The following is a 24,589-nucleotide window of genomic DNA, read 5'->3' on the forward strand; positions in this document are numbered from 1 at the left end:
TTGCGATTCCTGTACCACTTTAGGGATGCTCAGGAGTGGGAGAGCACCTCTCAGTTGGGTAGATGAAATCAGTTCTTGCGCGCACTGCCCATTCTGACTGAATCCCCACGTGACGGTAGTAGCCCACGCCAGCGAGGAGAATGAAACCACAGTGCTGGGTACGCAGGGTGGGGGGGTGGGCAGGGGGTGCAGGGGACTTGGACGCCTAGAGACATGGCTTTGTGTTTCGCCCCTGGAGGCAAGCATCTAGTCTGGTGAAGTGGGGGGAGTGCTCTGCACAGAAGCTGATGACCACAGAAGTGGTGTGTGGACCCCATAGTGAGAACCAGCAGTTCCTGAAGGAGGTGGTCCACAGCGTGCTGGATGGCCAGGGCGTTGGCTGGCTCAACATGAAAAAGGTGCGTCGGCTACTGGAGAGTGAGCAACTGCGAGTCTTTGTCCTGAGCAAGCTGAACCGCACAGTGCAGTCAGAGGATGATGCCCGGCAGGATGCCATCCCCGACGTGGTCAGTGTCTGGGGTGGGGAGCTGGAATCAGCTGGAAGAGGGACCTGGACATCAAAGGTAGTTTTGCCAACTCTCACCCCTGGCTTGTTGTTGCAGGAGATCAGTCGAAAGGTGTACAAGGGAATGTTAGACCTGCTCAAGTGCACGGTACTCAGCCTGGAGCAGTCCTATGCCCACGCAGGTCTGGGTGGCATGGCCAGCATCTTTGGGCTTCTGGAGATTGCCCAGACCCACTACTATAGTAAAGGTAGGATCACACTGGCTGGGCCAGCGCCATCCACAACTCTCGCACTGATCTCCAACGAAAGGGAACTTGTTCTTTTACAAGTTTCCCGGGGCCAGGCTGCTTCCCATCAGGCTTCGGGATTTTATTTTTTAATGCACGTTTGTCTGTACTGGGTATTTTTCTGTCACGAAAAAGATGTCCGCTTTTCTTTCCTTGTACTTCTTCCATTCTCCATCCTCCTGCAGCCTTGCTTCTCCCGCCTCACTCCCATAGCTCGATTCCCACCTACTGTCTCTTTTGACCTCTTTCTCTATTCGATCTTTTCCTAGAACCAGACAAGCGGAAGAGAAGTCCAACAGAGAGTGTAAATACCCCAGTTGGCAAGGATCCTGGCCTGGCTGGGCGGGGGGACCCAAAGGCTACGGCACAGCTGAGAGTTCCGCAGCTGGGACCTTGGGCGCCAAGTGCTGCAGGAAAGGGTCCTAAAGAACTGGACACCAGAAGTTTAAAGGAAGAGAACTTTGTAGCATCTGTTGGTATGTATCACTGTGTTTGGTGTGGTGGAGAGAGGGTTCTGGCTTCTTAAATACCTCTCCCTCCTTTCAATTCATCCAGAATCCTGCCTTTCTTTTCCCCCATGCTTTGCTTTCTAGAGAGGGAGATAGGTCTGCGTCCATTTCTGATGGTATTTCTTTGTACTTTTTTTATCCCTTATGCTTTCTTTATAGGCACCCCCACCTACGTCTTAGAGGAAGAAGGGAAGTTTTGCTTAGAAGGCTCAGTGAGGTTTAGTGCAGGGAGTCTGAGCTCTATTCCTGGTCCCTCTTTTTATTTACATCTGAATTTCTTCACACAGTGGAGAGCCATGTGAGCTCCTGGAAGCTGTAAGAAAGTTTATAGATGCATCTTTGGTCTATAAAATTATGATCGTCTGGGCCGGTTTACCCCCATCCAACCATGACACTACCCTCAAATTTGCTTCTCTGGGGATGTCCAGCAACCTCATTTCCCTGGGCTCTAGGCCTCAAGGTATAGATTTCTGAATCAGCTTTTCTTTAAACCTTTCCTTACTGGACTTGATTAAGAGCTTGTTTACGTTGAATGTTTCTCCATTCCCCCTAAGGCAGTCCCTTAGTGAGCTTTCTGGGTGACACCTCCACTTGACCCCCTCTGTACTTGACCTTGGGTCATCTAGGTTGTGCGTTTCTTTGTCTGGTTCTGTTTCCGTGGGCATTATGCTTCTAATGGATGCTTCTTTGCCACACCATTAGCAGTTGTCTTGTGCTCCCATAAATGGTGATGAGGCACCAGTTTCCTTCATTGGGGAGCTCCCCTTCTCTAGCCAGCAGAACAGTGTCCTAGAGGCGGTCAACCCTGCCTTTCTCCTGCCTGATGTGATGTTCTAGAAAAAGTACCCACCTGTAAGTCTGAAGGCCTGGAGTTTTAGTCCTGTATCTGCTTCCAGCTAGGAATGAGACTTTGGGCAAAGCATTTCCTCTCTCAGGGTCTCTGTCTCCTCATCTGGGAAACGAGGAGATCGGATTAAGTAGATACTCAAGTTCTTCCAGGAAAAGAATGCTATCATCGGTATTCTCTCTTCTTTACCCCAACAAATATGCTATTCTTGACCATTTCGTGTTCTCTGTCACTTTTACCGGAAGCATTTTTCCTGATGACTGGCTAAGAATGGGTCACTTGGCAGGGAAGACTGATTTTGGGCTGAATTGGATTTTTTGGTAGTGGCAAGGAGGGATGCTAACTGCCTGCCTGAGTGGCCTCTGTCCAGTCCAGCAAATCAAACAGATTGGTGCTCACGCTTCCGAACCCCTTTGGCTGGTTGAGGTGATCATCTGTCTTCTCTGGAATCTTTAAAAATTGTTGTTGCCCAGCTCATTTAGCAGAGAGAGCATGGCGTGGTGGAAGTTTAAACTGGTCCTGAGTTACATGACCTTGAGCAAAGTGCTCCATCCTTGTTAGGATCAGTTTCCTCAGGCCAAAATGGAGGAGCTTGAGCGAAGGCAGCTCCATCTCTCATGTTCCGCAGGGTTTTTACTACCACTTTCAGGCTCGGGTTAGGAATTTAGAGTCTTAATCCGTGAGTGGGGGAGGGGGGCTTTAGCTCTCTTGATTGTTAACCCCCCAAAATGAAGATCTCTTTATCTCTTGATTTGTAATCCTGTGCCTGAGACTGAATCAGCTTGGGTGGGTGGGTTTCCATTCTGTCTGACCAGCCTCTGACTCTGTCTGTCTTTCTCTCCTGCTTACATTGCATCTGGGGTAGAATTGTGGAACAAGCACCAGGAAGTGAAAAAGCAAAAAGCTTTGGAAAAACAGAGTAAGGAACAAATGCCCCTTCCTGTTCCCAAATCTCCCATACCTGCCAACTCCCCAGGCCCAGTTGGGGCAGGCTCCCTTTGTCAGCCCCACCCCAAATTTGCTTTTGGGAGGTATTTGGAATAAAAGCAGGTAGGTGGTATGTGACTCACAGGTATGTGACTTGTAGGCTGCTTCTTTCCCCCTCTCCTAGCAATCAGGCGGTAATCAGGGCGTCTACTGAGTAAAGTCCCTTAGAACGTGGTTCCCTATTGCTCCAGAGTTGGTGGGGAGAATGTTTGCCTATTTCAGTGCCCCTCATTGGCTGGTATCTCCCTCACCCATTAGAAGGCCTGTGGGCACAGTTGGCAGAGATGGTTGCTGTCCCTCCGTGTTGAGTCCGTAGCTTCCCAGCTCTCTCTGGTGGCTTGCCTAGGCACGCTTTCTTGCTTTCTGTCATTCTGTCCTTCTGCCATACCATTGTGGGTGGGTGGGGAAAAAACGAGGGTGGTTTTTATCTCAAATGTGGAAAGGTATAGGGTTGGGGTAGTCAGTGTCCACAGAAACAGCTGGTGTTTCTGTATCTCGTTGGGCCTGTCCTTTTCTAGCCCCTTTAGACACATTTGTTGGGGAATCACTGAGTGACCTGGGGACCCTCAATTGATTTCACACTCCAGGGAAGCTCCAACTCTGAGTATAGGGGAATGTAGTTTAGACATTTGTTTGTGGAGCTTTCTGTCTTAGAATGATTTGCTGAGAAATTTCTCAGGTTGTGAGAGAAGGCTGCAGAACCCCTTGAGACCAGGTTCAATTTGTCCTACTTGGGTCTTAAGGCATGTGGGGACTTCTTCCGGTGGCCTGATGTGGAGGCAGTCCCTGGAAAGGTGACTGGGGCTTGCTGAGGTCTGGGACCTGGCTGTGTGCTGTCCCACTCCCCTCACCAGCCTGCCCCTGGCCTTTGTGAATGGAGTGACAGAGGTTTTCCCCTACCCAGGGCCCGAAGTAATCAAACCCGTCTTTGACCTTCGTGAGACAGACGAGAAAAAGTCCCAGATCAGCGCGGACAGTGGCGTGAGCCTGACATCTGGTTCCCAGGTTTGTGACAACCTTGTTGTGAATTACAGCGTCAAAACAACATGCATGCCCAGTGATGAGAGAATGATGAAATAAGTGTAATATATCTACATAATACGATACTAGTATCTACTGAAGACTGTGTTTCCAAAAATTTAGTGACATGGGAAGATGTTTTACAAAGCTACATGCAGTATGATTCCCATTTTATTTTTAAAATGTATGTAGAAAAGACTGAAAGGAAGTATACTAAAACCTTAACAGTGATTAATGTTAGTGGTAGGTTTATGGCTTATTTTTGTTTCCGTATTCTTTCATGTATTTTCTATAGTGAGCATGTATTTCTTTAATGTTCATTATTTTTTGTCATGCAAGTCATGTATATCTTATATTCAGGAAAAAAATAAACTTCTCATGACCTGTTTAGGGATGATAATAGTAGGTTGGGGTTGAGAAGAAGGAAGAAGACACAGTATTTCTTAGGGAAATGAGAGTAGATGGGACACCTCCTCTAATGTGTCTGAGTTCCCGTGTCGTTTCAGAGGACTGATCCAGACTCTGTCATTGGTGTGAGTCCAGCTGTTATGATCCGAAGCTCAAGTCAGGACTCTGAAGTTAGCACCGTGGTAGGGGAACACCACACTGGCATCTTGGGGGGTGGGGGTGTGAGTTCCCCTTTGGAAAAGGGGGCTGCTTTCTCCTTTGGAGGCTCTTAGTCTCATGTCAGCTTGGTTCCCATGGTGGAGATGCTCACCTGGCGTAGGTCTGTGTGCATGGGATCAGACCCTGAGATTTCACCCAGGGCTTCTCAACTTGTAAAGAAGGTACTTCCAGAGGCTACCTGACACACCTTTGACGTTCAGTGCCCTTTTTTTTTTTAATGGCAGTAGAGAGTTCTAACAGCTGGGCATTTCTGCAAACCCTTCGCTGGGGACCATCCCTTACTACCTTTCTTTCCTTGCCAGGTGAGTAATAGCTCTGGAGAGACCCTTGGAGCAGACAGTGACCTGAGCAGCAATGCAGGTGATGGGCCAGGCGGTGAGGGCAGCGCCCACTTGGCAAGCTCTCGGGGCACCTTGTCCGATAGTGAAATTGAGACCAACTCTGCTACCAGCACCATCTTTGTAAGTTTGGTTTACTAACAAAAGGAGATCATTTCTCTCATGAGAGGGGAGTGGGTTAGAAAAGAATGAAACATTAGGGACAATTAGAAGGAAAAGAGGAAGTAAGGAGTGGATTATCCCCATATATTTGGCTTCAAAGAAAATGTTTTCTAAGGCTTTTTTTTAGAGTTATTTTACTCTATGATCTGGGGCTTTTAGGACCCTCTCCTGAATCACTGATGAGTCAGGCTCCCCGCCCAGTCAGATCAGGGCTTCAAATCCTGGGTAGCAGTTATCCCTGTATTTACAGTAGACAAGGTGATAGGTGTCCTTGTGGCAATGCCAGGACAACAGTGACTCTCCTTTCGTGTCAGTCTGCCTCTTGCTGGGGGATAGTTTGGTTTTATTCCGGCCACTTCCGGTGCTATATTTATATAGCACTTTTTTTGTTTTAGACATTTGTTTGACGGAGAGAGAGAGAGGGAACACAAGCCGAGGGAGAGGGAGAAGCAGACTCCCCTCTGAGCTGGGAGCTGGACGCGGGGCTCCATCCCAGGACCCTGGGATCATGACCTGAGCTGAAGGCAGACGCTTAACCGACTGAGCCACCCAGGCGCCCCTATTTATATAGCACTTTAAAATAGCATTTTATTGGGGCGCCTGGGTGGCTCAGTCATTAGGCGTCTGCCTTCGGCTCAGGTCATGGTCCCAGGGTCCTGGGATCGAGCCCCGTATCGGGCTCCCTGCTCCGCGGGAAGCCTGCTTCTCCCTCTCCCACTCCCCCTGCTTGTGTTTCCTCTCTCGCTGTGTCTCTCTCTCTGTCAAATAAGTAAATAAAATCTTAAAAAAAAAAAAAAAAGCCAGTGATCAGTTGGAATTAAAGTAATTCTGTTTAGTCCTTGCCTTTAGACACACTGCATTTTGGTGTATACGTACCTCTTTAGGCAGCATTAAGCACTCTGATACACTTGTCACTTTATTAGAGTTGAGAATCAATATTTTTTTTTTTTTTTTAAGATTTTATTTATTTATTTATTTGAGAGAGAGAGAGAAACAGCATGAGAGGGGATAGGGTCAGAGGGAGAAGCAGGCTCCCCGCTGAGCCGGGAGCCCGATGTGGGACTCGATCCCAGGACTCCGGGATCATGACCTGAGCCAAAGGCAGTCGCTTAACCAACTGAGCCACCCAGGCGCCACCTTTTTTTTTTTTTAAAGATTTTATTTATTTGACAGAGAGAGAGACACAGCGAGAGAGGGAACACAAGCAGGGGGAGTGGGAGAGAGAGAAGCAGGCTTCCCGCGGAGCAGGGAGCCCGATGCGGGGCTCGATCCCAGGATCCTGGGATCATGACCTGAGCCGAAGGCAGACGCTTAACGACTGAGCCACCCAGGCGCCCCAAGAATCAGTATTCTTTTTTAAATAATTTTTTAAAAGATTTTATTTGAGCGAGAGAAAGTGAGAGAGAGAGAGAGCACAAGCAGGGGGAGGGAGAAGCAGACTCCCCGCTGAGCAGGGAGCCCCATGCAGGGCTTGATCCCAGGACCTGGAGACCATGACCTGAGCCAAAGGCAGACGCTTAACTGAGTGAGCCACCCAGGCGCCCTGAGAATGGATATTCCTTATAGGAGCTTATAAGTCCTTATCTTTGGTTTGTGGGGCAAATGGAAGATGAAATTTAAAGTATTTAACACTGATGATCATTCCCACCCTCAGGACTTTCTGTGTATGTTTCTAATAGAGCAAATGACATCCCTGAGCAAAGGTAGAGCATGAGATTGAGGGTCAGCAGAGTCGTTCGAGTTAATGGACCTTAACTCTCCTTGAGTCTAAATAGGCCATTTTATTGAGAGTATTTTAAATCCTTCTAGCGTGCCTCCATTCTGGATGTTAAGATAGACATTATGGGATAGCAGTCTTTCAAGAAGCCATTCAGCTGTATGCTGCCTTTCCTGGCACCTTCCTGGGACAAATTCTTACTTGTTCTGTGCTGGTGGGCAAGGGCTGTTTTTGTACAGTTGAGTTGCTGAGAACAATTACCTAAATTTCTTGGCTCAAAAAAAAGGCTGTTTTATCAAGAAATGAGTTCTATGAAGTCAGTATGGTCCACTGAACAAAGAACTAGGCTGTGAACCTGTAGACTGGCATGTAGACACACTAATTAGGTGTTGCCTAATAACCTTTGATCAATCGCTTCTCCGCTTAGGCTGTCTCATGAGTTGTGAAATGGGCATGAAATTTGCCTCTTACCCACTTGAAATCTTTTTTGAATGAATAGAAAGTCTAATATTGCAGAAATGGCAGGTAAAGTTAGTGATTTTTCTAAGGGCCAGATATTTCTAAGAGATGGTAGGAAAAAGGAAATTAACATTTATCCAATACCAACCATGTGCCAGGCATTGTTAAGTGCTTTATATGTATTTTCTAATTTAATTCCCGTAATGGTCCTAAGAAGTAGATACTATATAACCTTCCTTTTACAGGTGAGGAAAACGAGACTCAGAGAAGCTAAGTTTTATGCCTCAGGTCACACAGCTAATAAGAGACAGGGATCTGAACCTTGGTCAGTCTGACTTCAAAACCAGTGTTTTTTTCTGTTGCATCATGCTGCCACAGAGGATTTGCCTCTTATTTATTTATTTTTAAGAACAAAGAGTCTTATAGAGACTAAAGGGTAAAGATAAACAGAATGAAAACGCAATTGCATGTTTTAGGAGGCAGTAACAGAAATCAGCATTATCAGATTGACTTCTGGTCAAATCCTTGAGGCAAGCACAGTAGGAAAAGCAGGACTGCTAGAGTACGTGTTAGTAACGGAGAGTAATGGGTGTGTGGGCCTCTTAATGCGCTGCGCGGCTTACTTTACCCTGTCCGTCGGTACCTTGGTCAGCTGACCTATCACTTCTTTGTAGGGGAAAGCCCATAACTTGAAGCCAAGTGTCAAGGAGAAGCTGGTGGGCAGCCCAGTTCGCTCGTCTGAAGATGTAAGCCAGCGAGTCTATCTCTACGAGGGACTCTTAGGTGAGACACAGACTGGGAAGGCCTCTTGCACTGGAGGAAAGCTGGACTCAGATGGGGAAGAGGGTGGCACCAAACGGGTAGCTGCTCAGCTCTGTGCTGATCTCAGTGCTGATGTTAGAGGGCGTGTTTATATCTGAAGAAGGTGACTTACTGGGTCTGGAAAAAGCCGTAGGTGAGCACTAGAAGAGACTGGATTTTGGTATTAATCAACAGCCTCTGTCTTTCTGTCTGTCTGTCTTTCCTTTCTTGCTACCATGGTCCTTCCTGCTCACAAATTGGCAGGAAGGGACAAAGGATCGATGTGGGACCAGTTAGAGGATGCGGCTATGGAGACCTTTTCTATAAGTAACCACCTTTCTTTGTGTGCTGTGTTCCTCCCTCCTCCTCGGGAGGGGCTGGGCCTCACTTGGAGGAGCTGGGGCTGGTGGCAGGAATGTTAGTTCTGGGGTGGAGAGGCTCACGTTTGCTTTGTCCTAGAATTTGTCCCTTTTATCTGGAGTTTACTCTTTACTTTGGTTTGGCAGCTGTATTCTTTATATGTTAAATAAGCCCCTAGAAAAATTCCGTTCCATGCAGGCAAAGAACGTTCTACTTTATGGGACCAAATGCAGTTCTGGGAAGATGCATTCTTAGATGCTGTGATGTTGGAGAGAGAAGGAATGGGTATGGACCAGGGTCCCCAGGAAATGATCGACAGGTATGAGACTTAGTAAACACTTGGAAAATGCAAATTCAGCCTCTTCCAAGTTAGTTCTGTGATCTCCCACCTGAGGGCCGACTTGTCGCTGGTCTCCTGCTTAGGTACCTGTCCCTGGGAGAACATGACCGGAAGCGCCTGGAGGATGATGAAGATCGTTTGCTGGCCACGCTTTTGCATAACCTCATCTCCTACATGCTACTGATGAAGGTAATGTCGATTTCACTTGTGCCTAGCTACTGCTGATGCCGGAAGGGCGAGGCTTGTTCCTGTGACCTAAATTCTGGGGCACTTGGGAAGCTGTCAGAGCATCTTACTAGGGCTCTCTTCCTGATTGAAAGTGTGAGGTCTCTCTGCAGCGCACACATGACCCATTTGTCTGAAGCTGCCAGGCTATTGTGCTAAGGAATGTTGTAAAGATGATTGGTGATTCCATACCATTTGTTTATTTTGAATTTTATTTTGTTTTTATTTAAAAAAATTTTGGGGGGGCACCTGAGTGGCTGAGTCGGTTAAGCATCTGCCTTCGGCTCAGGTCATGATCCCAGAGTCCCGGGATTGAGCCTTGCATCGGGCTCCCTGCTCAGCAGGGAGCCTGCTTCTCCCTCTGTCCCTCACCTTGCTTGTGCTCTCTCGCTCTCAAATAAATAAATAAAATATATTTTTTAAATAAATAAAAAATTTAAAAAATATTTTTAAGTAATCTCTACGTCCAGCATGGTGCTCAAACTCACAACCCCAAGATTAAGAGTTGCACACTCGGGGCACCTGGGTGACACAGTCGGTTAAGCATCCGACTCTTGGTTTCGGCTCAGGTCATGATCTCAGGGTCGTGGGATTGAGCCATGTGTCGGATTCTGCACTCAGCATAGCGTCTGCTTGGGACTTTCTTCCTCTCCCTCTGTCCCTCCCTGCCCCACTCTCTTTATCTCTAAAATAAATAAACAGGGGCACCTTGGTGGCACAGTTGGTTCAATGTGTGACTCTCAGTTTCGGCTCAGGTCGTGATCTCAGGGTCATGGGATTGAGTCCCGCATCACACTCCCCGCTCAGTGGGAAGTCTGCTTCTCCCTTTCTCTCTCCCTCTGCCCCACCTCGCGCACTTGCATGCTCTCTCTCAAAAATAAATGAATAAACCTTTAAAATAAATAAATGATCTTTTTGAAAAAAGAGTTGCATACTCTACCAAGTTTTGAATTTTATTTTTATTTATTTATTTATTTTTAAAGATTTTATTTATTTATGTGAATGGAGGGGGACAGAGCATGAACAGGGCAGAGGGAGAGGGAGAAGCAGACTCCCCGCCGAGCAGGGAGCCTGACATGGGGCTCGATCCCAGGACCCTGAGATCATGACCTGAGCTGAAGGCAGACACTTAACCGACTGAGCCACCCAGGTGCCCCTATTTTGAATTTTTAAATGGGCTTCCTTTGCTAAGTAGTTTTAGGATGCCAGTAGAACTCCCTACAGAATACAATGAGTTTAAAAAAAAATTTAAGTATCAGTTTCTAAAACCTTAGGAAGGATAGTCAAAATTCATCTTTCAGCACTAGCCCTTTATCGTATAGAATTTTCCATAGATGTAAAAAGAGCTACTCATTAAAAAATTAATAGTAGGTTCTAGGTTGACTCGGTTGTACTTGGTTGTTATAGCTGTGGAAAAAGTATGTTACCAAATAGAAGAGTTCTGCTTTGAAAGGGAAACATAAGTTTGGGGTTGATGGGTAGAAGAGAGTTGTTTTGAGAGAGAGCCCTTGAGTTTCTCCTCCTCCTGTTCTCTTAGCCTCTCAAAATACGAAGGGATTAGTTGATCAGATGCAGAAAACACCTGACAGGCTGACTTAGTTTGTTTCATTTTCTGTTGTAAGGTTCACTCCTGTCTGTTGAACTCCAGGGGTCCCAGTGAACTCTGGTTGGGAAAGGGCAGTGATCCTGACCCCCGGGAAGGTGTCTCTGCTACAGCCGCTACTCTGAGGCCTCATTTCTGAACTATACTCTGAGGAGCCCCAGGGGTTCTTAGGGCCCTTCAGGGGTGAATGTTACAGTATTGGTTGGGGACAGGGAGGAAGTGTCTCCTTGAACCCCAGTCCATTTGAACCAGACCTGCTTTAGAGCTACTCTTCTGTAGAAGTCACCCAGAGACAGCCAGGTTTTTCCTTCCCAGCCTGTTGGCAGAGTAGACAGTTGAATGTTTTCTCTCGTATTCAGTGTGTGGACTCCGAATTGTCTCAAATGGTAGGAAACTTGCTTGTACATTCCCTCTATGTCATTTGCAAGGAGAGCAGATCCCTCATTAAGATCTCGCTTTGGCTTTCCAGGTAAATAAGAATGACATCCGGAAGAAGGTGAGGCGCCTGATGGGAAAGTCCCATATTGGGCTTGTGTACAGCCAGCAAATCAATGAAGTGCTTGATCAGCTGGCAAACCTGGTAAGCATGTCTGCGCCGTCCCCTAGGCTCCCCTCCCACTGCACTTGTCGCCTCCCTGGCTGGGACCTCGTCGCCTAATGCAGAGGCTTCCCCACGGGTCATTTCTTGGCCTGTATATTTTCAAGACCCCAGTTTTGAAAATAGGGCTTTGAGTCTAGATAAGGGTTTAGTCCTTCTGTTCTGGGATAGGATTCTCTGTACTGAAACCATCCTGGTGCAGCCATTTCAGCATGTGGTCTGTGGACTCCTAAGGCTCCACAAGCTGAAACCTATTTTCATCATAGTACTAAAATGTTTGCCGTTTTTAACCGGGTTGACATTTGCACCGATGGTACAAAAGCAGTGATGGATAAACTGCTGGTTACCTTCACCCAGTGAAGGCGGTGGTAGTGAACCATGCTAGGAGCCATGCAGCGCTCTCTCAGTTTAAAAGAGAAAGAGAAAGAAAAATAGTTGCACTTATGAATGTTCTTGATGAAAGCATTAAAATCATTAATTTTACTAAATCTGATCATTGATTATACATCTTTTTAATATTTAATGTGACAAAATGAGAAATATGCAGGAAGTATTTGTGCTGCAAACCAAAATATGATTGTTTCAAGGAAAACCAGTTTGTGACAATTTGAGTTGCAAGGTGAACTGTCAGTTTTGTTCATGGGACATCATTTTTACTTGGAAGAATGACTAACTGTGGTTATTCAGAGTTGGGTATTTATTTGGCAGACTTTTAAGCATGAAGCTTCCTGATATTTAAAGGCTTTGTAATGAGATTGATGATATTAATCAATGTGATTTTTTTATATTCTCTAATGAAATGTGTCAATATTTGGAAGAGCTGCATTACTCCTTAAACCAGTATTTTCCAAAAGACCATTGGGTGGTGGTAGAAATTCAAGTATAAGTGAAGATCCACTCAAAATGCAAGGCAGACAAACGGATTTCATGTTACAAAGTACAAAATGTTCATTTTGATGGGTTTTCAGATTTCATATTGCAACTGTCAGAAACTGTTACTTCTCAAGTTTTGGTGTAATTACCAAAGAAAAATACGCATATTTATCTGGAAAATCTATTAAAATACTCCTCCCTTTTCCAAATACATATCTGTGAGACCAGATTTTCTTTATATACCTCCCAAAGCAACATAACACAATGGATGGAATGCAGAAGCAGATATGAGAATCCAGCTATTTTTTAAAGACAAACATGTGAAAAATGTAAAACAGTGCCAGTCTTCTCTTTTTTGTTGTTGTTTTTTTGGGAAATGTTATTTAAAATATTTGTATTACCATGTAACAGGTATATTATTAATGACTTTAAAATGAATTAATTTAAAAATTTTTCAGTTTTAATTTCTAATATGGTAAATATCTATAAATATACCCCACATAATCCTAAGCTCTTGGGGGTTGTGAATAATTTTTAAGAGATACAGGGGCCCTAAGACCCTAAAGTTTGAGAGCACGTCCCTTGTGGCCTGTGACCAGCAGATGGCACTGTGCTAAGTAAACTGGTAGGAATTTAATAGCTGAAGTTGGGGTGACGGAGCAGAATTCTTGGCCCAGAGAGCTCTGTGAGAGAGATATGGATGTCCCTAACAGATCTCTCTTTTCTCAGAATGGACGTGACCTCTGTATCCGGTCCAGTGGCAGCCGGCACATGAAGAAGCAGACATTTGTGGTACATGCAGGGACAGACACAAATGGAGATATCTTCTTCATGGAGGTAAATGCCAGTTCATATGTCTCAAAGGGACATTTGCGAGTCACGAGGAACTTCTAGACCTGATACCTGATTTCTCCCACTTAATCTCGTTCATCTTCACGATCCATTTATCATTAAATTGTCAGGCTCTTACGCAAGTAATATAATGGATAATTCACCATCATTTGTTTTAAATAGATGTTGAATACATGATGTAGTCGCATTGTCCGTAAGTCAGGACAACTTAAAATGGTAGGCATTGGGAAGTCTTGCTGTCTTTCTTATCCCCTTCCTCTCAATTTCCCATCCCCCTCACCCCTTCTTCCTATAGGTAACCACTTCTGTGGTCTCCTTTGTATCTTACAGTGGTATTTTATACAAACACAGTAAAATATGAACATAAGTTCTTCTTTTTCTTTTTTCTTACAGAAAGGTAGCACATCAGATCCATTGATCTGTACCTTGCTTTTCTCATTGAACATATCCTGGAGAGCTCTATGTCAGTACAAAAAGAGGGTTGTCTTTTTTTTTTTTTTAGTTGAAGAAGAGTTGATGTACAAAGTTAGATTAGTTTCAAGTGTACAGCGTAGTGATTCGACGATTCTGTACATTATGCAGTGCTCACCATGATAAGTGTGGTCACCATCTGTCACCATACATCATTACGGTGTCATTCACTGTATTTCCTCTGGCTCTCATTCTTTTTACAGCTGCATGGTACTCCATGGTGCGGGTGTATGGTAGTTGACTTAACCAGTCAGTATCTTTGTGCCCGCCTGCTGCCCCCCATACACGCGCAGCTCTGTGAGAGCTCCCAGAGGCCATCACCACACCGAAGGAAGAGTGCATTGATGGCTTTGACTGACAGGACTCAGACGTATCTCATAACATATAATAGCTCCCCTCCCGCTTTGCCATTTATTTCGTTGAAGAAATGTGCCCCATGGAGTATCTCACATTCTAGACTTTCTGCTGATTGCATCTCTTTGGTGTTAACATGTTTCTCCATCACTTGTATTTTTTTATAAACTAGTAGTTCAACCTAGGGGTTTGATGAGTTTCAGATTCAATATTTTGGCAAGAATACTTCATGGTTGGTGCTGTATGTTGTCTGTTGCCCCATATGGTCATCTCTCTCTCTTAGAGATCAGTAGGTTGAGATGTGGGTAGCCTGATATGTTGTTCCCTGTGAAGTTCCTCATCAGTCCTTTGAGTTTGCCTATGGGTTTTGTTTTGTTTTTTTTGCCACGCAGAATTTTTTTTACTTTTTCTTTTTACCCTCCCTCCAGCTCTTGGCAGAATCCTTTTACTTTTATGTAGTTGAATTAGTCTTTTTTTTTTTTTTATAGCTTCTGGGTTTTGAGTCATAGTTAGAAAAACCTTTCCTTATTAGAAGACTGTAAAGGAAATTGGCTGTGGTTTCTTTATTTCTGTATTTTTAATTCTAAAATGAATCTCTTCTACATAATTGTATGAATCAAGTACAACTCCTATATAAAGTAGTAAAATTAAATAATTTTACAAGTATTCTGTTTTCTTTTGGTTTAGTTGAGTTTGATTTTTACATCCACAGCTTTTTGAACGAGTGGTTTATCAAACATGGGGCAGGGGTTCTGCCCTGAAGTAGAACCATGCATGTTGGTGTAGCCGAGAAGAGAGTCATTTTCATGTTACTGTGAAGTTCTAGAATTTGGCTAGGTGTCTCCTCGAGCTGAGGACTAACTTTGGACATCTGCACCACAAAGAGATTCTCACCCTCTCCTTTTCCTTTTAAAGAATAAATCCAGAAGATTCCTTGAAGTATAGGACTAACTCTCACCACCACACAGGGGAGCCTCATACAAAGTTCCTGGAGTGTGGGTGGATCCGTCACCTTATTGATGCCTCTCCCTTAAGGTGTCAAATAAGACTGTACCTCACTCACCCCGTTAGCCACTCGCTACGCTTGGCCTGATTTAGCCTTTCTCATCTCTGCACAGCCTGCTGGCTGCAGGAGCACTGGGAGAGCGATTGCAAAGACTTCTAAAAATCCCCTTTATTACCTTTTTTTTTTTTTTTTAATTACAGAAGTAGATTAGGGCGCCTGGGCAGCTCAGTCAGTTAAGTGTCTGACTCTTGATTTCGGCTCAGGTCATGATCTCAGGGTCATGAAATCGAGCCCCTAGTTGGGTTCCGCACACTGGGCATGGAGCCTGCTTAAGATTCTGCCTCTCCTTCTGGCCCTCCCTGCTTGTGCACGCAAGCGCTCTCTCTCTCTCAAAAAAATAATAGTAAGTTACAGAAGTAGAACAGTATATGCTGTGAAAGTTTCAAACCATATAGAAGTAAATGAAATAAAAAGTAAAAGTTTCCCTTCACTTCCTTCCAATGCCATGTCTCAGAGGTAACCACTGTTAAAGAGTTTGGTCTGATTTTTAAAAATGCATATTTGTATAAATACAATCTACTTATGTGTAATTTTGTTTCAGTGTTTACAAAAGTGGTATCAAACTACAAATATTGAGATATAATTTGATTTTTAATTTATGACTGACATCTTTCCATGTCTACATGTTACCTAAATCTGTCTCTGTTTTTTTCTTTTTTTGTTTTTTGTTTTGTTTTGCTTTGCTTTGTTTTTGTTAAGTAAGCTTTATACCCAACATGGGGCTCAAACTCACAACCCCAAGATCAAGAGTTACATGCTTCACCAACTGAGACAGCCACACACCCCTGTCCCTGTTTTTTAAATGGATGATTTGTTTTGTTTTGTTTTGTTTTTTTAGCTATTAGGTGTTATATGGATGTATACCATAAGTTATTCAACTAGTCCCTCTCACTTTTTTTTAAATGTTTCATTGAATATACTTGAGAATACACGTGAGAATTTCTTTTTCTTTTTAAGATTTATTTTTATTTTATTTTGAGAGCAATGTGCGTGAGCATGCTTTGGGGGAGGGGCAAAGGGAAGGAATCTTCAAGCAGACTCCCTGCTGAGCGTGGAGCCCATCCTGGGGCTCTATCCCACAACCCATAAGATCATGACCTGAGCCAAAACCAAGAGTTGGGCACTCAACCAACTGAGCCACCGAGGTGCCCCTCACATGAGAATTTCTATAGGCTAGATTCTTAATGTGAAATTTCTGGATCAAGCTTATATAGATTTAAAATTTGTATAGATTCTGCCAAATACCATCCCAAAGACTATACCAGTTTATTTCTCCACCAGCAGCACAGGCGAGTCTGGTACGTTATTACTGTCATCTCTCTGGCCTAGAAATCATTTGTTGTAAATACCTGTCCTGCCCCTCTCCTTTACATGGTGTTCTTAAAGGATTATGGAAAGTGGGGGTAGTAGTCTTCACTTCTCACCTGGAGAAAACGAGAGTCAGACTAGGGCTAGAATTCTAATTTCTACTCAGCTATTATATGACCTTATCCTTCATAAGGCTTTTAGAACCTTGTAACTCTTAGGTAGTAGATTAAACCTGGTAGTCTTGTGTATTCCTTTTTCATTCATTTAATATTTATGGAGCACATACGATATGCCAGCTACTCTGAGTATGTGGTTATAGCAATGAATAAGAGAGACATGGTTTCTGTTGTCCTTATGGGGTTGACAAGCCATTGGGGAAGTCAGCTAATGAAACAAAGGGTCATAAAGTATGATGAGTGTTATGAGAGAAGATGCTCAGGGCATAGGCAGGCAGTATGGGAATACATAGTAGAGGGTGTAGGAGTTGTGGATGACCGCTCAGAAGTGACCTTTGAGCTGAGACTTGAAAGAAGTATGAATTAATGGCTGGAGCGGGGGAGGGGGAGAGTTCCAGGGGTATTTGAGGTGAAATGGATGGGACTCAGTGGTGTAGTGAGAGGGAAAACAAGGAGTCTCACATCACTCCTTCATTTCTGGCTTGGGCAGCTGGGTGAATGGCGACACCATTTACTCAACTAGGGGACTCAGAAGGAGGATCTGCCCAGGAGGAAATGCTGACTTCACATTTGGAACTGATGAGCTCGAGGTGCTGCCTGTGAGCCATCCAGATAGAGAGTGGTTCAGGAACTCAGGAAGATGGGTCTTGTGTGGAGAAAGATTTGAGAACCATCAGTGGGGTCATAATAATCATTGTTACATTTTTTTATATTATAATTATAGTGTTACAACATCTAACTCTAGGGTACTTCCTACATGCCTGGCTTTGTTCTAAGAATTCTACGCACATTGACTTATTTAATCTTCACATGAGGAAATGTAGATGCAGAGCAGCTTGGTCAAGGTGACACAGCTAAGTAATGGACAGCTGGAAACCTAACACAGTCTGATCTTAGAGGGAGAGTGTTGAATAAGAAGAGACTGTGAAGGGGGCACCTGGATGGCTCAGTGGGTTGAGCGTCTGACTCTTGATTTTGGCTCAGGTCATGATCTCAGGGTCATGAGATTGAGCCCTGCTTCGGGCTCCACCCTAGACGTGGAGCCTGCTTAAGATTCTCTCTCTCCCTCTCCCTCTGCCCATCCCCACTGCCGCTCACGCTCACTAGCGTGCACGCACACTCTCTCTCTCTCTCAAAATTAATTAATTAATTACAAAGGACTTACAGTATTAAAAAGAGAATGTGAAGGAGGAGTTTGCCTTTTAATTATATCACCCTGTATTATATAATATTTTTTGTGGTGAGCGTTGCCCAAGTGTCACTAATGTGATTAATTATTGAAAAGATATATGCAGAACTATGACTGAGCCAGTATTAGAAATTGCCTTGGTTCCATATTTTTCTCCTCGGTTAAGCCTGCCGCAACCCCTGCCTCTGCGCTCACCCACAGAGATGGTCCGTAAGGTTGGTACCTGGCGGCGGGAGACACCCTCATAAGTCTAGAGCATATGAGAGGTGGTAGACGTTGGGCGAGGTGAAAATTGAAACACTGATTGCTCCCCCTCCCTGCTCGCCGGCTCCTCTCCGTGATTCCTTTTCTTTCAGCAAACCTCCCAGCGGACAGTAGGTCCAGCAGGTCAGTGTTTGCGTCCCCAGCGAAGGAGGACGGTGAGCGGGGGGCGGGGCAGCTGACCATGGGGTGCTCCCAGGACCAGCTGCCCCGTGCTGCCCCCGGGGGGCAGGCCAGCGCGGCCTGTGGTGACGGAGGCTCCAAGCGCCGGGTCCCCCCGCAGGTATGCGACGACTGCGTGGTGCTGCGCAGTAACCTCGGGACGGTGCACGAGCGCTGGTGGTATGAGAAGCTCATCAACATGACCTACTGCCCCAAGACCAAGGTGTTGTGCCTGTGGCGCAGGAACGGCTCTGAGACGCAGCTCAACAAGTTCTATACCAAGAAGGTACCAGGAGCTCTGTGCGGGCGGAGGGGGATGCTGAGGGCCAAGTGTCAAGTTTCTGGCAAGGAGGTTAAAATGCCACAGCCCATGTCGAGAGCCCCCCTTTGGCCTCCGGCTGTTGTGTGGGACGCATAGAGCTGTCTCTGGGGCCCGGTGCCCCGGCCTCGGCCCCGGCCCTTGGCAGGCGGTGGAGAGCAGCGCGGGGGGACCCTGGCAGGTTGGGTGACAGGATGGTCCTCGCCCTGTGCCGCAGTGTCGGGAGCTGTACTACTGCGTGAAGGACAGCATGGAGCGGGCCGCTGCCCGGCAGCAGAGCATCAAACCCGGTGAGAAGACAAGGACTCCCCGAGCAAGGGCCTTTTGTTTGTTTCCATCCATCCTTCTGAGCGTCAGAGGCCTGACGGTTCCCCAGCCCCCCAGTTAGCTGATGACCTCCTCCCCCACCGCAGGCCCTGAACTAGGTGGCGAGTTCCCCGTGCAGGACATGAAGACTGGTGAGGGTGGCTTGCTGCAGGTCACCCTAGAAGGGATCAATCTCAAGTTCATGCACAACCAGGTAGGTGGGAGCGGCAGCCCCGGCTGCCTGGCCCAGTTCTTCCATCTGCAGTAAGGCTCGGTGTCCAGGTCCCAGTGCTTTCCAGTGAGCCTGCGGGCCTTTGGGGCTAGTGGGAGGATGGGAGCAGCTGGACCAGAGAGAGAGATCAGAAGGAGGGCACAGTGACGTTGGCAACCACCTGGAAGGTGCAGTGGGGAGCCTCCGTGGGAGGCGGGGAAAGAGAGGGAGCCGTGGTGGCCAGCCTCCGTCCGTTAGACTCAGCACAGTGTGAGTGGGAGCGTCTCACTTGGCCCTTCTTCGCACAATGTCTGCCTTCCCTTATTCCCAGGGGGTGCTTCTGCTTGGTGGTTTTGCTTTGAAGAGTCTAGACCAGCTGATCTCCTCGCGTGTTTCTGGTGTGCGTGAAGCCTGTGTGCGTGCGTGTGCGTGTGCGTGTGTGTGCGTGTGTGTGTGTGTAGCTTGTGTCTGTCCTATCTGGAGTATGTGTGTTTATTTGCCTATTTCTCCTGCTGATCCTTCTTCCTATTCTTTTCGTTCCTCTGAGTGTCCCCACTCTGTCCCCTGCTCCACAGGCCCAATTCCCCTTCTTTTGACTGGGGACCACTTCAGAATACATCTTTCTCTCATTGTGATTCCACCATAGGAGCTGACTTTTTTTTTTTTCTTTCTCTTGGTCTTTTAACACAGTGTTACTTTTTCTCTCAGTGGACATTCCTTAAGCTAATTCCTTTCTGAGGCCAGCGCATCAGCCCAGGTCCGTTCCCCGTTCTGACTCTTCACACAAGTGCCTTCCCTCCCCCTTCCCTGACGTCCTGGTTCCTTTCCTTGAGGCTGTGAGCCAGGTCTGAATGTGTGAGCACCACAGCCCCGGGCCAGGCAGCAGACACTCAGGGGAGGTGACCCTCTGGACTCCGTGGCTTGCTTCCTCCCCTTGCCATTTTAGTTTCTTCTTTCAGGAACCCAACCGGGCAGCTTCGGTGTGATGGGAAACAACTGCTCAGGCAGTGTATTTTCAGCAGTACATTTACTATCCATGATTTTAATATATTAAATAGCATACTTGAGACCTTCGGGTCAGCCCAAGGAGAGGTTTACTGGAGTACTTTTCTGGAGCACGAAGGTGCCAGCACTTCTTGGGGAGCAGGCTTCTGACTGCCTTTTAGTGCTGTGGCTTCCCCTGATGCCTCACCTTCCGAAGAGGAGATCTTGTTAAACAACAGCCAGCCCCCTTCTGGGTCCCCCGCTCTGGACCAACCCAGTGTCTAACCAGTCCACGGATATGTACAAGCTGGTCTGTAGCTTAAGGCTTTGCCCTAGAAGAGAGATCCTGCAGAGAGGGGAGTCAGGCCCCAACCGATCACGAGAGAACAGCCGTGGGGTCCATCTTCCACCACGAACGGTCTGTTGGAGTTGAGGAAGCATTGGACCCTCTGGTGGAGTCCTACAGGGTGGGGTAACAAACGGATCTTTGGAGTCAGGATGTGCTTGGATTCAGAGCCCAGCTTCGTTACTCATGGGCAGATAAACTTTCTGATCCCGTGTCCTCCTCTATAAAACGAGGGTCGTACTCACACTGGGTCACATGGATGTGATTGCAAATAGGATTTGGAGGACTCCTGGTCGGAGCTCCTAAGCGATAGCCGTTATTCTCTCTCCGTGTACTTCTTGGGAGAGCCTGGATTTTGTGTCAAGGAAGATATCAACATCTCCTACCCCAAGGACAATCCGAGGGGAGCTTTGCACCCGTGCCAGCCCTCTGCGCCGGAGGAGGATGCATGGAAGGGTAGAGAGCTGATGGGCTGAGCGGGGAGACCCCCGGGGCACCGTGTCCTCCAAGCGCTGCCCTGGGCAGAGGGGATGGGCGGGCAGCCCAGGACAGCAGAGGGGCCTTCGGGTTGGGTTTGACCATTAAAACTAACGCCTTCATTTCTCTCCCATGCTTTCTCCTCCGGCCAGGAGCGGAAGGTACATGCCCTTTCTGCTGTCTTCGCTTCTTAGCGCTTTTGAGTTGCGTGTGTGTGGATTCTCCGGCCCTCACTCTGGGAACTAGGTCTTCTGTGTGGGGGCGGGGCTGTAGCCGGGAGAGTGGGCAGTTGTGGGGCAGGGGGAGAGCCTCCGGGCCTGACCCCGCCCTCCCTCCCTCCCTCCCTCTCTTGCAGGTTTTCATAGAGCTGAATCACATTAAAAAGTGCAATACAGTCCGAGGCGTCTTTGTCCTGGAGGAATTTGGTAATTACACTATTTTGCTCTTAGGTCTGGACTCACATGGCAGTAACTCAAACCTCGGCGCTCCAGAGGAGGGACTAGAGGCAGAGAGAAGAACCACCTCTGCAGAGAGGTCAGGAGGCTTAGGAGTGATAGGGAAGAGAAGGGAACCCGCGATGAGCGAGGGTAAGGAAGAAGAAGGAAGAGCGAGACAGTGGCTGCTAGGGAACGGGTCGCCGAAGAGCAAGTGGCCCTAGACGGGGTTAGAGGTCAGAGACTCTCCTGCGGAGGCTCCGGGAGCGGGCGCCGCCTTCCCTTCTCGGCCAGCTGGTGGTCAGAAAGTTCTGGGGCAGAGCAGACGGGCAGTTTCCAAGCTCTGCTGTGTTCGTGTCGCCTGCTGAGCTCCTCCTAGCAGCCCGGGACTCCGTCCAGCCACCCCAGTGCCGCCCTGGTGTCCGCCTGGCCTCTGTGCGGGAGCAGGGCCGTGCGGTGGCCCGGGCAGCCTCACTCGAGAGGGCAGGGAAGCCTAGTGGGCCTCAGAGGCAGGCAGGGCAGTTGTCGCGGGAGGCTGGTGGCCAGCCTCCCTGCATCCCCGCAGCCAGGCGCCGACGCTGACCGGTGGTGTAGTGGGTTCTCACCCTGGGGCTTTGAGTTCCTGCTGTGTTTGTGCTTCATTCTTTTGTGCCCCTCATCGCTGCTATGAAAACCTTCGTTCTCCAGCAGGTAAAGTGACCTCGGCTCGTGCTGCCTCCCCCCAGGCCCCTGCCTGGGCCCTGCCGTGGGTGGGACGGGCTCCCTTCAACCAGACCAGCTGCTCACACTGCCCTTTTCTCCCCCCTACCCCACCTCCCCCCTGCTGGCTGACTGGTTCTGAGTTTTCTCCCCTGTGTGTTCCCTTCTCTCTTCTGCCAGAGAGATATTTGGGGGAATCTTCCAACTCAGGAGAAGGACCTGGGCTTCTTGCTCTACCTATGATGAGTTTATTCCCTGTTAACCCTGGGTCCCCCCGAATTCTACCTCCCAGGGTCAGAAGAAGGTGTGGCCAACTCTCATCCTACCTTTTCTGGCCCCCAGGGGGACACCACACCCCTCTGCTCCCTTCTCCAGGGGCCATCAGGATGGCTGGGCCCCCGGGGGGCCTTCCTCCTTCCTCTGGCCAAGCAGAACCCCTGCATGGCTGGGGCAGGGGTGACTTAGTCTTGCATTCTGGGCTGTGGACATGTGTGTACTTTGCCTGATGCTCCCTGTCACCTCCCTCCCCGGGTGCTACACTCGCCTGTCTTCTGCTCGGTGTGTCTGCTGCAGAGCCCTCTGACGCTCTCCCTCACACAGGCAGGCCTGGGCCTCTCCTGCCACTCAGGGAAGGACACTTACAAGTCTGCTGGGTTTAGTGTCATGCCACTTCTTCATCCAGCCTAAGGACCCTCTGCGTAGGGGCTGGGAGTACAGGGAACCATGCTTAACACGAACAGAGTGTCGGGCTGGTAACAGGGATGAGTTCTCGGGCATCTCAGCAAGGTGAGGCGCAGGCTAGAGACAACGCTCTTCACCCGACCAACATGGGGCAACGCCCCACTGCAGCTCCTCGGGGCCCTGGACATTAGCAGCGAGCAGGCTGGTGAAAGGCCAGCCCGCTCCTGTGCGGAGGCTCTCCCAGAAGCGGCTAGAGTCGTGGCCATCGAGCAGGGAGCCCCAACAGACCCCACAGGTCTGGCTGCGGAGTCTGGGGCAGTGTCCTCTCGTCCAGCAGCGGCTGGGCAGGTGCCATCAGAGCGTAAGCTGCTGCAGCCCCTGGGACAGGCCACCGTGGGGAAGGGGACCCCGGTGCCGGGCGCTGCCGCCTGGGGGAGCCTGGCACTATCGCTCTTAGTTTTGAACTTTCTGTTTTGTCTCTTGCCCGTCCGGTTTTAGTTCCTGAAATTAAAGAAGTGGTGAGCCACAAGTACAAGACGCCAATGGTGAGTGTGCCACCCAAGCCGGCAGGCCAAGTGTGCGCAGGGCTCCCTGGGGACCCTCACACAGGAGTGGGGCGGGCCCCCTGAGAGCACGGGGGCAGGCGGACTAGGGACGGTTGGAGAGCTGCCTTTGGTCTGGAAGCCGAAACGAGTCTTCAGCCCTGGGAGACACACACACACACACACAGACCCCCAGTCCCAGCAGTCAGCTGTGAGGCTGAGCCCAGCGCGAGGGCAGACTTTTCTGCTGGGCAGATCTCCCTGCGTGGAGATGGGGGAATCTGAGGAATTTGATCGGTCTGGTCTTTCTCTCCCCTCTAGGCCCATGAGATCTGCTACTCTGTGTTGTGTCTCTTCTCGTACGTGGCTGCAGTTCGTAGCAGTGAGGAAGATCTCAGGACCCCGCCCCGGCCCGTCTCGAGCTGATGGGAGGGGTTAAGAGCCCCCAGGTCAGGGGGTGCCCTTGCATCTTCTGCTCGCCAGGGCACGATGCTGCGTGTGTGTTCTCTGCAAGCCCCTCGCCGTGGCTTAGTTGGTTCACAGTTGTGTGTCTCCACGTGTCTTAGTGTCTGTCACAGGGCTCAGCGGGTTTCCTCTGCCTGCTCGCTCTCCACTCCCAGGAGACCAGCCTGCTGTCCCCTCAGGGCTCCAGAGCCATGTGTGTCTGTCTTTGGGGCCAGTGGCTTCTGAGGACTCTGAGCACAGTATGAGCCCACCATCGCGTGTCCCTGAGACATTCGTGTTGTGGTTCCTCGTCCTTGGCGTTATGAGCCTCCAGTGCAGGACTCTGGCTCTCCATCCTCTGGGGCCCGGTGTGCCTGGGTGTCAGGCGAAGTCCCATTTGGTACCGAGGGAGGGAAGCTTGAGGCCTGTCCGCCCAGACAAGAGGTGGGCAGGGAAAGGCTGGGAGAGTCACGGGGCGGCAGGGTGAGTGGCAGCCTCCCTCCCCCTCACGCATTTCCCAGGCTGGTGGCTGCTGCCCGCCGTGGCCCCTGCAGGGGGGCAGCACCGAGGGGCTCCCCTTTGCCGAGCGGCAATTTCCCTAAGGTCTGCCTGGCGTTTGGCCTGAGAGAGCAAAGTGGTTGGGTTGGGAGAGCCTCAGAGGCCCCTGGCTCCCGTGCCCAGGGAGCAGCGTGGGGCAGGGCCACGTTCAGTGTACGTGGCCCGTGTCTGCAGACGGCGGCCCCTGGCCCTAGGTGCCAGAGGGGGGATGGCCTGGGAGTGGGCAAGAGAGGATTGTACATAGTTCACCTCTACGTTATTTATAGAAAATGTACAGATGTGTGGATGTGAAATAAATGTCCTTAACTCGCCTTGGGCTCCTCCTGCCTTATATTTAACGCTGCCTCCTCTCGGCCCGGGCCTGAGGAGCTGTCCCTGGACTCTACGAAGGCCCCTCAGGCCTAGCAGGAGAGAGGAGATCATGGTCCTCCGAGTCCTGGCGTGCTGGAGGCCCAGCCTCCCACCCCACTGACCCAGCAGTGCCCCTCACC

General features: G+C 48.6%; 1 protein-coding gene across 50 annotated transcripts in view; it reads left to right on the forward strand.

Moving 5' to 3' along the window:
• MADD (MAP kinase activating death domain) overlaps positions 1 to 24,430 on the forward strand; it is a 39,738-nt gene extending 15,308 nt beyond the window's left edge. For 5 of the 50 annotated variants that reach the window (XM_032414063.1, XM_032414070.1, XM_032414072.1 and 2 more), the window contains 20 exons: positions 320 to 506; positions 603 to 753; positions 1,062 to 1,268; positions 3,014 to 3,067; positions 4,040 to 4,140; positions 4,662 to 4,733; positions 5,085 to 5,243; positions 8,133 to 8,241; positions 8,524 to 8,586; positions 8,818 to 8,938; positions 9,043 to 9,148; positions 11,257 to 11,367; positions 12,988 to 13,095; positions 18,219 to 18,383; positions 18,634 to 18,706; positions 18,830 to 18,936; positions 20,893 to 20,901; positions 21,096 to 21,165; positions 23,053 to 23,099; positions 23,418 to 24,430. In XM_032414063.1, the coding sequence (XP_032269954.1) occupies positions 320 to 506; positions 603 to 753; positions 1,062 to 1,268; positions 3,014 to 3,067; positions 4,040 to 4,140; positions 4,662 to 4,733; positions 5,085 to 5,243; positions 8,133 to 8,241; positions 8,524 to 8,586; positions 8,818 to 8,938; positions 9,043 to 9,148; positions 11,257 to 11,367; positions 12,988 to 13,095; positions 18,219 to 18,383; positions 18,634 to 18,706; positions 18,830 to 18,936; positions 20,893 to 20,901; positions 21,096 to 21,165; positions 23,053 to 23,099; positions 23,418 to 23,522 (2,125 nt within the window). In that variant the 3' untranslated portion in view covers positions 23,523 to 24,430. Of the gene's footprint in view, positions 1 to 319; positions 507 to 602; positions 754 to 1,061; positions 1,269 to 3,013; positions 3,068 to 4,039; positions 4,141 to 4,661; positions 4,746 to 5,084; positions 5,244 to 8,132; positions 8,242 to 8,523; positions 8,587 to 8,817; positions 8,939 to 9,042; positions 9,149 to 11,256; positions 11,368 to 12,987; positions 13,096 to 18,218; positions 18,384 to 18,633; positions 18,707 to 18,829; positions 18,937 to 20,892; positions 20,902 to 21,095; positions 21,166 to 23,052; positions 23,100 to 23,417 lie in introns of all 50 variants that reach the window. The other 45 variants (XM_032414096.1, XM_032414098.1, XM_032414102.1 and 42 more) reach the window with 21 other exon arrangements.
• The last annotated feature ends 159 nt before the right edge of the window (positions 24,431 to 24,589 follow it).

Source organism: Phoca vitulina, unplaced genomic scaffold (assembly GCF_004348235.1).
Source record: "Phoca vitulina isolate PV1807 unplaced genomic scaffold, GSC_HSeal_1.0 scaffold16, whole genome shotgun sequence".
Classification (NCBI taxonomy): domain Eukaryota; kingdom Metazoa; phylum Chordata; class Mammalia; order Carnivora; family Phocidae; genus Phoca; species Phoca vitulina.